Source organism: Erpetoichthys calabaricus, chromosome 9 (assembly GCF_900747795.2).
Source record: "Erpetoichthys calabaricus chromosome 9, fErpCal1.3, whole genome shotgun sequence".
Taxonomy (NCBI): Eukaryota; Metazoa; Chordata; class Cladistia; order Polypteriformes; family Polypteridae; genus Erpetoichthys; species Erpetoichthys calabaricus.
The window spans coordinates 71,667,924-71,684,119 of NC_041402.2; the positions used below are offsets into that span (position 1 = coordinate 71,667,924).

The window sequence follows — 16,196 nt, forward strand, 5'->3', positions numbered from 1 at the left end:
GGTGTGAGCTTTTAATAAGAAAAAGTTGCTTTGTGTATTTTATTTTGTACTGTGCAAATAAAATTTACTTTTATTAATAAAATAATCAGAAATGTATTTCATTGCAGTTATGATGCACCATCCTAGATGATTAGATGCTGTGGATTTTGTCAAACGTTGGAGCATCCACATTCCATCCAACATCACAGGCAGCTTCAGAGTGCTTTGGTTGGATGGCAGTTGTGCAAGACTCCACTGGAGAAAACACAAAAAGAAATCAGAAAATAGAATAGGTTAATAATGATTTCAAGTCTTTAAAGTTTATGCTATTGCAACGCATATTATAATCTCTTAGAAGTGTCACAAAAAAGCAATTCTGAAAAGGCCAAATTAAATAAGTGGGTTTTAATGAGTGTTTAAAAATATCCCTGGGTATTAGCCTGGCACATCTCTATCAGTAAAGTATATTAGATTTTTGGTGCATAGTGGCAGTAGACTACCGCATCACTTCTTTTATACATGCCACTTTTAATAATAAGTAAACCCGTGGTTAAAGATCATTGATTACTTCTGGTAATATAAGAGGCCAGGCACTCCAAAATATAAGAAAGAGCAAAATTGTTCTTATGTTTAGGCTTGATTACAAGTATTTTAAAATCAGTTCTAACGTACACAGGTAATCAATGTAATGATATGAAGACTGATGTGATGTGCTTAGTTTTTAATTTACTGGTTAAGATTTTTGCTGTTGCATTTTGAACTAGTTGCAGCAAGTGTATGTCTTTTTTAGGTTTTCCTTTTTGCAGCTTTTGTTTCTGTAACTGAGTGAAGTTCGGTACCATACTCATGTGTGACTGCAAGTACATGAAATACTTCTGAAGGCATAATAATACAGTACATGAGAAAAAAACGACTAAAAAGTACCTATATTTTAATGACCCGGTGGGGGTACTTTGTGAAGAGACAAGAGGAATATAATCTGTACTTTATGCCAGACTGGTGGTGAGTTGCCCTAAAAAGGACTGTTGGCTTCTTCAACGGCTGCTCTGATAACACCGCTGTGCTCTTATGTGCCACACACCCAGCTGCTTTGTCCCATTTCATCCAACATGCTTCCCAATTCTGTGAGCTCACCCAATGCCATGGGTCCGCATTCAAGGCTCTCTGTCAGTTTCTCTTTCAGGCCAATGGGCTTTAGTGGGCTACTCCAGGTATCTTGCCCCCTCTGCATGGCCACACAAGGAATGTGTCCTTTTAGGTCTGACAACAGAAGCCATGTCTGGAAATGCTTTGTGTTTTAGGCAAGAGAATTGTACTTACGGAATAATAAAAGCTAACACACACACAGACACACACAAATACATACACAGGCTTTCATTATTGCCACTTTTGTCTCATGATGCAGTTCAGAGACAGATTTGTGCATGCTTTCAGAGTGCAGTGATGTGAAAACAGCACAACAATGACTGTGTTACAAAAGTTATGAAATAAAGAGCAATTTAAAACTGACAAGACTGATTTCACACAGAAAGGTGTAAAATTTGGACATATGTAAAAAAAGAAGGGACAGATTTAGGCAATTCAAATACCAAGAGTATATTACTTTGAAATTTTAATTAAGTTGACAATTTATCCAACAATCCGACAAAACAGATATTTAAAGCATGTTAGGAAAACAGCTTTAAAGAGTTTTCTTTAAATGAAAACATCCTGAATTACTTTGAAATTCACTAATTCAACAATACCAATATAATAATGCTTAAAAATCCAAACATTATTATATCAGTATTGTTGAATTAGTGAATTAGTGAACTGAAAAGTTATTGGAGAGAAAATATCAGAGAATAAATGTAGTATGTGCACATGGTAAGATAAAACACATAAACCATGATGATATCATTCCTGGTTCCCTGCCTTGCGCCCTGTGTTGGCTGGGATTGGCTCCAGCAGACCCCCGTGACCCTGTGTTCGGATTCAGCGGGTTGGAAAATGGATGGATGGATGGATATCATTCCTTATAAACCCTCCCAAAATTCTAACCTCATTTGTAGCTCGACTTGGGGAATTTCCATGTCTACACACATTAACATTCTAGAAAACAACTAGAATACTTAAAAGCTTAAAGATGAGTCTTAAGTGGTATTTTAATTACTACAGTATTTAAAGAAAACTGGAAAAATGGCAATTAACTGTTTCTTGTACACTGTCAATTGTACATGCATCAGAGACTGGATACAAGGACACAAATGGACATTTTAAGTTGAGTGAGGTAATCCTATTTTTGTAATTAACTGTTTTGTGCACTCTGATGTTCAGTAAGGTTTATTTTTGAGGGCTGTATGTATGTATTAGTGCTTATTTTATCATTTTAAAAATGTTGAAAAAACTCATGTTGATCTCTTGAAGTTTTCAGGGTTCATTCCATTGATGGAGCTAGGTTTGATAGCCAATCAATAGTTCAAAGTAACACTTGAAGATTTCCTGCTATTACAAATCACAACACAAAATGGTAAAACTGAGTGAACAGGATAAAAAAAATCATACCAGAATCTCATTGGTTCTGCCCTTTAAACAAGCCACATCCCAGGCACCCTGCCCTAAAACTCAAAAGGAAGACTGCAAGGCCTTCACAGGCCCACAATAGGGTTCAGGTTTTTTAAATTAAAAAAAAAAAAAAAGAATCTTTACATGCACAAAAATCCGTTGACGGGTGAGAATGACTGGCAAATTCTAGCTTGAAAAGGTAAAAACAAAGCAATGTTCTTAAAGTTCAAAGAATTTAAAACATTTGGACATTGTCACTCCTCTTGACACAGATGAGACGTTCTGCCATGATGAGTTATATTTGAAGAGGTACCAGAAGAGGTACTAATGTTTTGGGGAGGAGTATTAGTAGGTTTGTCGAAGATTGTTTAAACTAGGGAATGGAAGGCAAGGGAGTTTAGGACAGGCCAGGTTTAGAACTTCATATTAAGGGATGAACAGTAGTATATCAAATACACCTAGTAACTTAATTTTTAGCCCAAAGTTAAACTTCCATAATAGAATATGTAATATGTTAAAAATCCTAAATGCTAATAGTATTAAGAATAAAATGATTTGGAATTACAGGATATGTAGGTGAACATAACTTTGATATAATAGGAATAACAGAAATTTGGCTTAATAGTAGAGATGGGCAGGAGTATAACAGATGGGTGCACATTATTTAGGAAAAACAGGCAAAACCAAAAAGGTGGGGAAGTTTCCATTTGTGTAATCCAGAATTTAAATGCAAGGCTTCTTTAGTTATATGGTGAACCACATCTTAGTGAAGATGTTTGCCAAGGCAAATCAATCATTAGGAATTGAGACCTCATATTTGGAATGTGTTTAAGACCTGTTAATGCAGACAATAGTTTAAGTTTTAATAATATTAAAAAGGCAAGTTTGGAGGGGGACATTATAGTCATGGAGGCTTTAATTACCAAAGTATTAACTGGGTTACCTTTACACATAGTGGAGCATAAGGACAGGAGTTTAAGACATGTTCAATGACTGTTTTTTAACACGGCATGTTAAAGCACCAACGAGTGGGGAGGCCTGTGTAGATTTACTATTCTATAATAAACAGGATATATTGAAGAGGTAAAGGCAATTGAACTTTTAGTATTTAGTGAGCACAATATAATAGATATCATATAGATTTGGCAGTGTACATATTCTAAAACAAAGACAGTTAAATTTAATTTCAGTAGGGCAAACTTTAACCAGGTGCATCAAAGCTTCAGTAACATAAATTGGGATAAAGCTTTTAAATGTAGAGATAGTTGAGGAGATGTGGGGAAGGTTTTAATGTATTTTACATTTAATGTAGGACAAGTCTATCCTAAAATTTAGAGGCAGCAACAAATTACAAAAACTTCAATGTTAATAAATAGGGAGCTAAAGAGGAAATTACAAATGAGAAAACAGCTGTATTAGGCTTACAAGACTAGTAACTCCAGTGCAAACTGTAAGGCATATGAAGCAATATTTATTAAGGATACTAGGAAGGCTAAAAGAAGAAACAGCTGAAGAGAAATATTTCAGAAAGAGATTCTTTGAGTGTTTAAGTAGTAAAAGAACCATCAAGGAAGAGGTGAAAAATATTAGGAAAGGCAAAATCAGGCCAGAACATACAGACAGTGAAATAGAAATGCTTTGAACTTCCATTTTATTGAAGTTTATACATGTGAACTCAATAACCTCCCAAAAGTTAAAGGGACTACTAAGGACTAATAAGTGACTTGGAAATTATAGGGGGAGAAGTTTAACTAAAATATAATACATCACCAGGATATGAGCATTTATCCTTGAGTGCTTAAAGAAGTTATTGAGTACATACAGAAACCATTGGCTCATATTTTTCGAAAATCTCTGCACACTGGAGAAATTCTTATAGACTGGGGGCTAGCAAATATTATCCTGTTGCACAAAAAAGGGTGAGTGAGCTGATCCAAGTAACTATAGACCAGTACGCTTAACATGTATCACCGGTAAATTAATGGAACGAATTAATAAGGAAAAAATTGAGGAGCACATATCTACATGGGTTCAGACAAGGAAGGTTATGTTTCACTAATATGCTAGAGGTCTATGAGGAAGCAACAGAAGAATATGATGAGAGAGGTGTATAAAAGATTATTTATCTTGATTTTTCAAAAGAGTTTTAATAAAGTACCAAATGAAAAGTGTTAAAATTAGAAAAAATGGAAATTCGGGGCAAAGTCTGTGGGTGGGTACAAATTTGCTCATACACAACACAGGCAGCAAAGGGTTAGGGTTAGGTGAATTTTTTCAGAATTAGGTGATGGGGCCACTGCTCTTTTTAGTATACAGAAACAATCTGGACAAGAACATAACCAATTAGCTGGTTACATTTGCAGATGATACCAAACTGGATGGAAGGGCAGATAATGTGGAATCAACTAAGTTGTCAAAGAGGGTCTTGGACACCATACAGGCTTGGACAGATTTTTGGTATATAAAATTTAAAGTAATTAAAAGTAAAATATTACATGTAGGAAGGAAAAGACTTAGATTTGATAAGGCAATGGTAGGTCTGAAGACTGAAAGTACAGCTAATGAGAAGGACCTTAGAGTCAGAGTGGACTCATCACTATCCATACCCAGAATGTGCACAGAAACAATCAAGAAAGCTAATAGTATGTCAGGTTATATATTGTGATGTGTGGCCATATATTGTGTGTACAAGTCAAGAGTACAAGTTATGCTTAAGTTATATAACACAGTAGTGAGGTCTCACCTGGAGTATCATGTTCAGTTTTGGTCTACATATTACAAAAAAGATATAGTATTGCTAGAAAACGTCCAGAGAAAAGCAACTAGGCTGATCCAGGGACTAAGAGGTATGAGCAGGGAGAGATTGAAGGAGTTTTCCTTTTCAGTTTAAGAAAACTGAAATTAAGAGGGAACATGATTGAAATGTTTAAAATTATGAAAGGAATTAGTACAGTAGATGCCTGTTACTTTAAACTAACTTCAGCAACAGGAACATGGGGACATTGTTGGAAACTGGTTAAAAGCAGATTCTGTACAAATATTTGAAAGTTTTTCTTTAAGCAAAAAGCCATAGATAGATGGAATAAATTACAAAGCAGTGTTGTAGAGAGAAGGACTTTAGGGACATTCAAATCGGCCCTATGTTTACACATTTCTCAAGTCTCCAATGATATTTTGATGGTGGAAGTTTTTTCAGGAGCTGCAGTGTCCACTATGGTCCTCAGCTTAACAGTAAAATGATCCACCTATAGTAGCTAGGGTAAGCACCAAATTCAGACTAACTTCAGAATACAGTATTAGCAAACCTAATTAGCCTTAATCAGGGTAGCTTTCTTGTTATTTTATTTTTAAGCCATTATATACATTGAATATGGAAATGAAACACTCATAAATGTATCCAGTCAGTTCACTTTATAATGACAATAACTTCACAGGATCAGGTAGGTGTTTTAACAGACAGAACCAGAGGTAGCTACAGTTTGTTATCCTCATATTGACATTGTCTTAATCAGTTACAGGCAAGATTAAAAGGTTGGATGAGATACTGGGTCAACTTAATTATTAGTTATCCAAATAAACTTGATGGACTGAATGGTGTCTCCTTTATCAAATGTCTTAAGTGCAACTGCTGTTGATCAAAGCACTCAATTATCTTGAGTAAACTCTGGGATACTTGATATAAGCACATGTTACAGAAGTAATTATCCACAGCAAATACTATATAATATCATATGTGGGTGCTTAAATGATATGTGAGCTAATGTTTTATGCCTAATGCTGTTAAGACAGAAGATTGTGTGTGAAAGTCATTTTTACAATGCAGAGATGTTGCTTTTACCATTCAATTTAAATAAGCATCAGATCCTGGAGTAAAAGGACTAATTTAATCTATGTTGCTTGAATGTGCCTTTGACTCTAATCCCTGTGGTAATGTTAACTGATAATAAGTCATTAGTTTCAGTGGAAATTAAACCCAGAATTTTAATAGTTTCCAGTAACCTGGGAATTTAACCCATCAACGGAGTGCTTTTAGGCATTTCGCTTTACAGTTTAGCATTAACCTATTTGAATCCAAGATTAAATGGCACTCTTTTTAAGATGTTAAGAAAAAAAATCATTTGTGTATGATGCTTCAGCAGGTTGAGTGTATTTCTTTATCATGCTATAGCTTTGTTAATTAGTGGTGCATCTTTGTTGCAATCCGTCATATATCCTCCTTTGCAGAACTGACGCCACGCTTCCAGTTTCTGTGGATGCATTTTTTTAAAGCCCTTCCGTGCTGTCGCAAGTATTTGTCAGGCCTGTTTAAACGTCAGACATCAACTCGGCAGCCAGGTGGTGAGTTACCCTTCCCCCAAATACCTGTGAGCAGTTTAATAGCTGGTCTTATGAGCTGTTTTTACACACAGATCCATCTCTCTTCAACCCTCACTAATACAAAGAGATATTTTTTACTTTGCTTTTCACTATAAAATATTATTTTTAAGTTTGTGATTAATTAATGGACATAAAACAAATATCATTACCACTGTCTTTTGCCTAAATTTATTTTTTTGCAATAACTGTATTCTGCTAGTAGTAAATCATGTATTCACTTTTAAACCTGCTTACATGGGAGGCTGGATCTATCCAGAAGTACGAAGGGCAAGGCATGGTTCAGCCCTCGATGAAGCAATCAGTTCACACACAAGCACAGCCACACATTCAGAATTAACAATGCCTGCTGCACCCTAGCCAGCAATAGATCTAGGTTTCCAGGTGCTGTGAGTTAACAGTGGTACCTCTGTTCATTTCAGTTATTCACATTAGGTAATGAGACATTTGGACACCAGGTTCCTAATTTAAGATTGTATGTTTTTCCTGTAGTTTTATGTATAGATTTGGTGAAGTCAACTTGAGACTTGCCTATTAATCACAGCTCTGGGCATATATTCTTATGGTTCTTTAGTGCTTGTTTATATGTGGTGTTTTTTGTGCCTATGTCAAATTTATGTAGGATTTTGGTTATTTAATCACTGGTGTACTTTTGATACTACTGTACATCATTAGTGACATATCTAGCTTTTTAACTCTTCATTAAGAGAATCTTGTGTTTATTCCACATATCGTAACATATTCATTTTTCACTGTATATAAACCATTGGGTGCTATTTTTGTCAGCTAGTTAACATGAGGATTTGTAGTAATTCCTGTTAATAGTGTACATTATATGTCACTTTAGGTCAAGCATTTTAAAGTTGCAGAAGAGATAACGATGTCTGCTAGACTTGTCTTTCACTCTGTTGTGAACTGCTTCATTGAATGCCTTCATAAGATACAAACTGATTGAATATTAATTTGAAATAAAGTGTTGTATTATCTATTGCTTGTTTACTTTCCTATGTTAGATTTAATTGGGTGCCTTGTTATTTCATCCCTGGTGTAGTCTTTTTAACACTATTCTTTGTCTGTCTGTGTTGACAGTGATCCAGTCAGGTCCCCTGCAAGTACCATATAGACTAAAACAATGCCATTTCCATTGGGGTGGGAAGAATACACATGGCTCGGAGCACACTGTGAATGGCAAATCCTATGCCTCAGAGGTAAGAGCTTGGCATTAGATGCTACAGGTGTTATGGGAGGGTGCTTTGTAAAGTAACTACAGGATGAACCCTATATTGTGTACAATAAACTAGATACTAATGCAGGTTATAAATGTGGTAGTAAGTTTTTAATGTAAGAAATGTACATTATATTGGCATGTCTGTTTAACTCCTCTATGATCTATAATATTATAAACAAAATATATAAAAAATGTACGTGAAAAACAAAGAAGTAATCTTACAGTTAAAATATTGAAGAAGGGGCAAACAAGTAGCTTATCTTTGTAACCTTTGAGGTTTTTTACACATTTGAAAATATTACATTAACATAAGTACATATGTCATGTTTAACATCATTTAAATCAGAATCAATCATTTTTCTTGGGAAAACTGAGTCCAAGTACAAAAAATAATAATGTTTTATGAGGTATAAACTGATATTTAGTCCCTGTAATCAGACAAATAGAGGATCAACAATATATATCCTAAGTTTCTGCCATTATTATCTCCCCAGCATGGACAATCCCCACCATAGGCATCTGATGAAGAGTACTTCCCACTTCTTTCCTCCATTGAAGACCATAGCACCCAGTCCCTCTGTGTCTTTTGCACATCTTCCATTTGTCCAGGAGCTTCAGTCCCCATGTACAGTGTACAGTCGTGGCCAAAAGTTTTGAGAATGACCCAAGTATTGGTTTTCACAAAGTTTGCTGCTTCAGTGTTTTTAGATCTTTTTTCAGATGTTTCTGTAGTATACTGAAGTATAATTACAAGCATTTCATAAGTTTCAAAGGCTTTTATTGACAATTACATTAGGTTTATGGAAAGTGTTGGCCCTTCTTTTTCAAGACCTCTGTAATTCGCCCTGGTATGCTGTCAATCAACTTCTGGGTCAAATCCTTACTGATGGCAGCCCATTCTTGCATAATCAATGCTTGGTGTTTGTCAGAATTTGTGTGTTTTTGTTTGTTCTCCCGCCTCTTGATGACTGACCACAACTTCTCAGTGGGGTTAAGGTCAGGGGAGTTTTCCTGGCCACTGACCCAAAATTTTGATGTTTTTTTCCTCCGAGACACTTAGTTCTCACTTTTGCCTTATGGCACGGTGCTCCATCATGCTGGAAAAGGCATTGTTCGTCATCAAACTGTTCTTGGATGGTTGGGAGAAGTTGTTCTCAGAGGATGTTTTGGTAGCATTCTTTATTCATGGCTGTGTTCTAAGGCAAAATTGTGAGTGAGCCCACTCCCATGCTTGAGAAGTAACCCCACACATGAATGGTCTCAGGATGCTTTACTGTTGGCATGACACAGGACTGATGGCAGCGCTTACCTTTTCTTCTCCAGACAATCTTTTTTCCGGATGCCCCAAACAATCGGAAAGGGGATTCATCAGAGAAAATGACTTTACTCCTGTCCTCATCAGTCCGTTCCCTGTACCTTTTGCAGAATATCAGTCTGTCCCTGATGTTTTTCTTGGAGAGAAGTGGCTTCTTTGCTACCCTTCTTGACACCAGGCCATCCTCCAAAAGTCTTTGCCTCACTGTGCGTGTAGATGCACTCACACATGCCTGCTGCGATTCCTGAGCAAGCTCTGCACTGGTGGTGCCCCGATCCCGCAGCTGAATCAACTTTAGGAGATGATCCTGGCGCTTGCTTGACTTTCTTGGGCACCCTGAAGCCTTCTTCACAATACCAGTAGAAATGGGTTTTTTGGGGATTAAGTTCATTTTCATGGCATCTGATCACTCTTCATAAATTTCTGGAGTATATGCATATTGTCATCATAAAAACTGAGGCAGCAGACTTTGTGAAAATTACTATTTGTGTCATTCTCAAATCTTTTGGCTACAACTGTATGTGCTTCTATGAATCTTCTGAAAAAATGCAATTAGTTAATAGCTTATAAAATATCGAGAAAGTTGAGCAGTTTAAAAGGACTGAAATAAGTGAAAAAGGAAAAGCAGCTCTCTTCTATTAATATAATTCTATAATTCTTCTTTCAGAAAACACAGTGTTTCATTGTTGCTAAAGCAGAAGTAGCTCCCTCATCAGACCGTGAGACCTAATGATTATCCAAAACAAAAGACGGCTACTCCACTGACCATGTCATCTACTGGTTGTCATCATCTTCCCCTGATCTGCTATTGACACATATTTTTATAAGTCCTGTCAGTGAGGCAAAGTAAGAAAGCTACTTGCTATATGCTGTTTCTGTCTCATGTGAACAAAGCAAAAACATAGCTCTGCTTTGCAGCTCCATTTTTAAAATAGGAAAACAAAAAACAACCCAAAGAGTGTGCTGGAGTATAAAAACCGAAATGGTAGGAGAGAAGAGCATATGCAACTCCTTGGCAGAGTTGTTTTACCAGTCTTAAAAAAATGTCACTTTACACTAAATCTGCCTGGCAAATTGCATTCTGACCACCATAATCTTATAATATTGCCCACAAAATACTAGAGTGTATTTTGATCATGTGCCTTCTGGAGGTCCAGAAAATACGTACACATTACTTGTAAAAGTCCAGAACTCCTTCTACATCCACGTAAAGAGACAAATTTGGTCCAATGTTCAATGATAAAGTCATCTGCACCCTGGGAAAAATTGTAATTATCATCTCTTGATAACTGAAAGACATCCTCTTGTCCTCATTTTTGAAAATGGAGACAACCACCATAGTCTTCCAGTGCAGTGTATTCTCCTTGGTTTCTACACAACACTGAAGACTAATGCTAACCGAGACACCACAACAATGTCTTGTTTGTCTAATGAATTTCAGTCAACGACCATTTCCACCCGATTTTTGTGGTGCTGGCACCACTACAACCACCACCACTTTTAATCAAAAAGCTCCTTCCACCTCTCAACAATATGCCTAATAAGTCTAAAACTTTCCTCATTTTTACAGCAAAATGGCTTTGCCGGTGTGCCTGATCTTCCAGATTGGTTAGATGATTTACTAGTAGGGCTGCACAATGATACAATAGTAATTGTTGAATATTTTAAACTTCTCATTCATGATAATTTTTCAGTGGGTCATTTTCTTAAGTAAGTTTTTTTTCTAACTTGCTGCCTGGGACTTATTTCTTTTTTTGTTTATTGTTATTATTATTGTTGTTTTTTTTAAACGTCTTCCACTTCTGTTGTAAAACTTTCATCCTGCCAACTTAAACACTTATGTTCCATCCCCAGCACTAAATTTACATCTTGCATCACAAAGTATTAAGGTGGATTGTCCAGAACTCGTGGTATTTCAGCCTAGATATGTGCATATAAATGTCAAATGCTGTGTAAATTCATTAAAATTCTATGTCAGAAACAGTTATCATATAGTCAAATATCCTGACAAATAAAATTCATTAATTTTTTTGTATATATATTCTTAATTTACCTGTCATTTTGTTGTTAATTGTTAATATCAGCTTATCAGTTTAATTTTTTACCATGCCACACAAGTCTTGTAGCTTACTTGCGACTTACTGCATGTTAAAATTTAACATATCACAGCAAATAAATAGCAGCTAATTTTTTCACTCATCAATTACCATTGACAGTTACTGCCCTATGACTGTTTTTACTTTGTTGTAATTTTTGAGGGCCTTTTAAACTTTCATTTGTTAATGTATAATATGTGTACAGATCTATGTATGTGTAAAGTTTTTGCTCCTTAAGTGTTGTGAGGTCAATTTTCTTGTAGATGTTTTTCATTTATGCTGACTGAAAGAGAGAAGGATAACTTAATAACTGGTTCCCTTGAGGCCCAAATCCAAACAGTGGTATCTTTTTGAACATTAATTTTTACCTGATCTGAATCGGTCATATACTTTACTATTTCACACATACACAAAGATAGCAGAGTTACCCTCTCTTTAATGCATTTGGGAAATTCTTAAGTTTACAGGCACAAACTGAAATGTCATGTCTTGTAGCCATCTGTTTATCAGTACTCCCCTTAGGACAAGACAACAAGTGAATCAAAAGTCTACCTGAGTTTCAAGTTCAGCCATACTCCTTACATGCTACAGTACTACTCCATCCCTTCTAGTGAGCTGAGTGCCAAAGTCTTGTCTATGTCATCTAAATGTTTTCACAGTTGATTTTACTCGTCACCTCTTTAATAGTAAGCCAACATGTGCCTCCAGGATTATCTGTTCACCAGGTGCCTTCTTATCCTCATTATCTGAACCCTCTCTTTAGACCAATTAGCCATAGGTAATATAATGTCATGAGTGTACAGATCTTGATAGCATAGCTCTGCTCATTCATGCGGCTTCCTCCATGACAACATTGTGATCCCAGAGGAGGGATGTATAAGATTTATTTAATTCTGTTCAATTGATTTATTTACCAGTGACACAATGGCTAGTGTTGATGCCTTATAGGTCCATTGTACTGTGAACTTTTTCAAGCTTGGTCACCATCTATATGTGTTCTTGTCAAGTTTGCATGGATTTTCTCTGGGTGCACTGGTTTACTCAGATATCTTAAAGATATTAGTACTAGTCAAAGCATTATGCTAAATTGACTCTGTGTAATTGTGCCCTTAGGTGAGGTGATGTCTCTCCTAAGTTTGGCTTTTGACTTGCACTCAATGGTTCAGTTCTACATTGAACTGAAATAGAATTAAAAGAGTAGGAAATAGTAATGTGGGGTCTGGGGCACCACTAGAGATTTTGGACCCCATGAAAAGATATTCTATTGGACTGTCACCCAGTCCAAACTATCCCCTGTACCTTGTGTACTCCCCAAACCAACCTCTATTTCAAAGCTATTGATAACTTCATCTATAAAGGCTGGTATAAGTCTCGTACTTACTAGTGCTGTCAAGTTATCCAAAAAATAACATTTTATTTGTAAAATAAACAGATTTTGCTGACCCCAACTAATGTTTTACTGTAGGATGCAGGCTGAGTAATGTACTCAGCCTGCAGCTGAGTGATAAACTTGGAGTCAATGAAGTACAGACAGGATTAAACTAAATGTCTTTTTTCTCCTTTGTGGATACAGCGAATCTATAATAAAGGTGGCCTGAATATTTTTAATTATGCCTTATCGTTCTAGTTATTATGTGTGAAGCCACCAGCCACGTAAGACAAAGACTAATTCTGTGACATTATGTGTTGCTTTAAGTATCTAAATATAGATTACTGACAATGAAAAGGCTCTTTAGTTAGTTAATAACTTACAATTGAGTAGGTTAGAAAGATACTATATAAAGTGCTTTATACTGTAGACAGTGTGGAACAGCAGGGATTTTAAAGCCTGAAAATAATATAAGGAACATCAGAATTATGACAGTTATTTTCCATTTACATTAATGAGAATGTCATACTATGAAACAACAGTCCAGAATCTCATATTTATGAGTGACTTGAAACGGATCGGATGCAGACTGATTCATTTTAGGGTACAGGAGAAATGCTTATAAAAAATCTTCATCCATCCATCCATTTTCCAACCCGCTGAATCCGAACACAGGGTCACGGGGGTCTGCTGGAGCCAATCCCAGCCAACACAGGGCACAAGGCAGGAAGCAATCCTGGGCAGGGTGCCAACCCACCACAGGACACACACAAACACACCCACACACCAAGCACACGCTAGGGCCAATTTAGAATTGCCAATCCACCTAACCTGCATGTCTTTGGAAAGTGGGAGGAAACCGGAGCGCCCGGAGGAAACCCACGCAGACACAGGGAGAACATGCAAACTCCACGCAGGGAGGACCCGGGAATCGAACCCAGGTCCCCAGATCTCCCAACTGCGAGGCAGCAGCGCTACCCACTGCGCCACCGTGCCGCCCATAAAAAATCTTGTATGTCAAAAAGAGGGAAAATAGTAATGGAAACAAAACATTCCTTATCGTTGTTAAGCAGTATGGCTATAGGTTTTTCTAATGAAAATAAGAAACTGACCATTCAAAATTACAACAAGGCTGATCATGCAATTAATATGCAAAACCAAATCTGCATAATACAGCAGCTTTGCATACCTTTTTGGAATAACATGATACCAAAATTAGTGTAACGTAAAACAAGGAACTATTCTATTACAATGAAGTGCTTCTTTTGCTTTTAAATCCTTTTTTAAGAGTACATAGGTACTCTTCTAAAAAAAAAGTGGTTTAGCATTAAAATCATTAACAGAAACACATAGTTTCTTATTTACTGTGATATTTTATTCCTCGTGGATTACTTAATAATAGGCATATGCATATGCCCGCACTGCTTGTTAGAACTGGTTTCCAATTAGTTCTTTATTTGATATTTGGGTTGTTGGGTTAGATTGAACAATCCTATAAACCAGTTCATTTGCATCATTCACTGAGAAAAATAAATGAAAATGCATCGAATGTTGGCAAACAAGTGTTTGGATTGTGGCTCGAATACAAGGTTGTGCAGGTTGGGCTGAACCATTCTGTCTCAAAGGGTGTGGGGTGGGAATACAATGTAGATTGTTTATCAATTGCTACTTTTGACAAAAAACGTTTGTTTCTAAATTGTAAGAAAATATATTCTTTTAGATGTATTTTCATTAACATGCCAATAAACACCAATAAAAATATATTCCAATATTTTTGAGGGCCATGTCAGTCATAAGGGCCTTGGAATCATCCCAAGTCTCTCCCCCTTTACGGCACCCCCATATGGGTTGTTTATTTATCAGTTTTCTAGGACAATATATGAAGTAACATTTTGTATACCGGTATGTGATGTAGCCATTTCTGTCTGATTAAAAAATGCTGTCCTATTGAAATGTGTATAAAACAGGGAAACACAACTTAGTCTATAGCATACTTAATTGAATGACTGCTGCAGTGGAAACTTAAATGGCTAAATTGGCAGGAAGAAGTAGTTTTCATTTCTGTGAAATATTTGAAATAAAGTATTGTTTGCATTACTGTGTTTTATAAATTGGCTTTGATGAAAGTGAGAGCAGTTTGGTTTGTTTCCTTATTTATTATTTTTTAATCTTTCTTATTAGCTGCATTTGGTTCATTGGAATGCTGTAAAATATAAAACTTTTGCTGAGGCAGCTGTTGCTCCAGATGGACTGGCTGTGATTGGCATCTTCATTGAGGTGAGAATTAAAGCAAACAAATCCATAATGCCTGGTCATTCTATTTACTCCAGTCCGAGTTTCACTTTTATTATTGATTCATATTTCTTTTCAACATTTTAATCTTAGAATACACACTCACCGGCCACTTTATTAGGTACAACTGAACGCAAATATTTATTCAGCCAATAACACGGCACCAATTCAATGCATGTAGGCATATAGACATTGTCAAGACAACCTGCTGAAATTCAAAACTAGCATAAGAATGGGTAAGAAAAGTGATTTAAGTGACTTTGAATGTAGCATGGTTGTTGGTACCAGATGGGCTGTTCTGAGTATTTCAGAAGCTACTAATCTACTGGGATTTTCACACACAACCATCTCCAGGGTTTACAGAGAATGGTCAGAAAAAGGGAAATATCCAGTGAGTGGCCGTTCTCTGGGCAAAAATGCCTTGTTAATACTAGAAGCTAGAGGAGAATGGCCGGACTGGTTTGAGCTGATAGAAAGGTAACTGAACCACTCGTTACGCCCAAGGTATGCAAAAGAGCATCTCATTCACAACACATTGAACCTTGAAGCGGAAGGACTACAGCAGCAGAATACCACATCAGGTTCCACTCTTGTCAACTAAAAACAGGCAACTGAGGATACAATTTGCACAGGCTAACCAAAATTAGGCAATAAAAGACTGGAAAAATGTTGCCTGATGTAATGAGTCTCGATTTCTGCTGCAACGTTTGGATGATAGGGTCAAAATTTGTGTCAACAAGTTGAAAGCATGGTGGTGGTGTTGGTGTAATGGTGTGGACGATATTTTCTTGGTACACTTTGGGCCTCTTAGTACCAACTGAGCATTGTTTAAATGCCACAGCTTATCTGTGCATTGTTGCTGACCATATCCATACCTTTATGTCAGCAGTATACCCATCTTCTGATGGCTACTTCCAGCAGGATATTGCCCATGTCACAAAGCTCAAATCATCTCAAACTGGTTTCTTGAAAATGAAATGAGTTCACTGTAGTCAAATG

The 16,196-nt window shown here is 36.5% G+C and overlaps 1 protein-coding gene across 3 annotated transcripts in view; it reads left to right on the forward strand.

Annotated features, from left to right (window-relative positions):
* The window catches only part of ca7 (carbonic anhydrase VII), a 45,715-nt gene that overhangs the window by 18,763 nt on the left and 10,756 nt on the right, over positions 1-16,196 (forward strand). For 2 of the 3 annotated variants that reach the window (XM_028809726.2, XM_051932057.1), the window contains 3 exons: positions 6,748-6,861; positions 7,987-8,105; positions 15,087-15,182. In XM_028809726.2, the coding sequence (XP_028665559.1) occupies positions 6,748-6,861; positions 7,987-8,105; positions 15,087-15,182 (329 nt within the window). The remainder of the gene's footprint in view (positions 1-6,747; positions 6,862-7,986; positions 8,106-15,086; positions 15,183-16,196) is intronic. The other variant, XM_028809728.2, reaches the window with a different exon arrangement.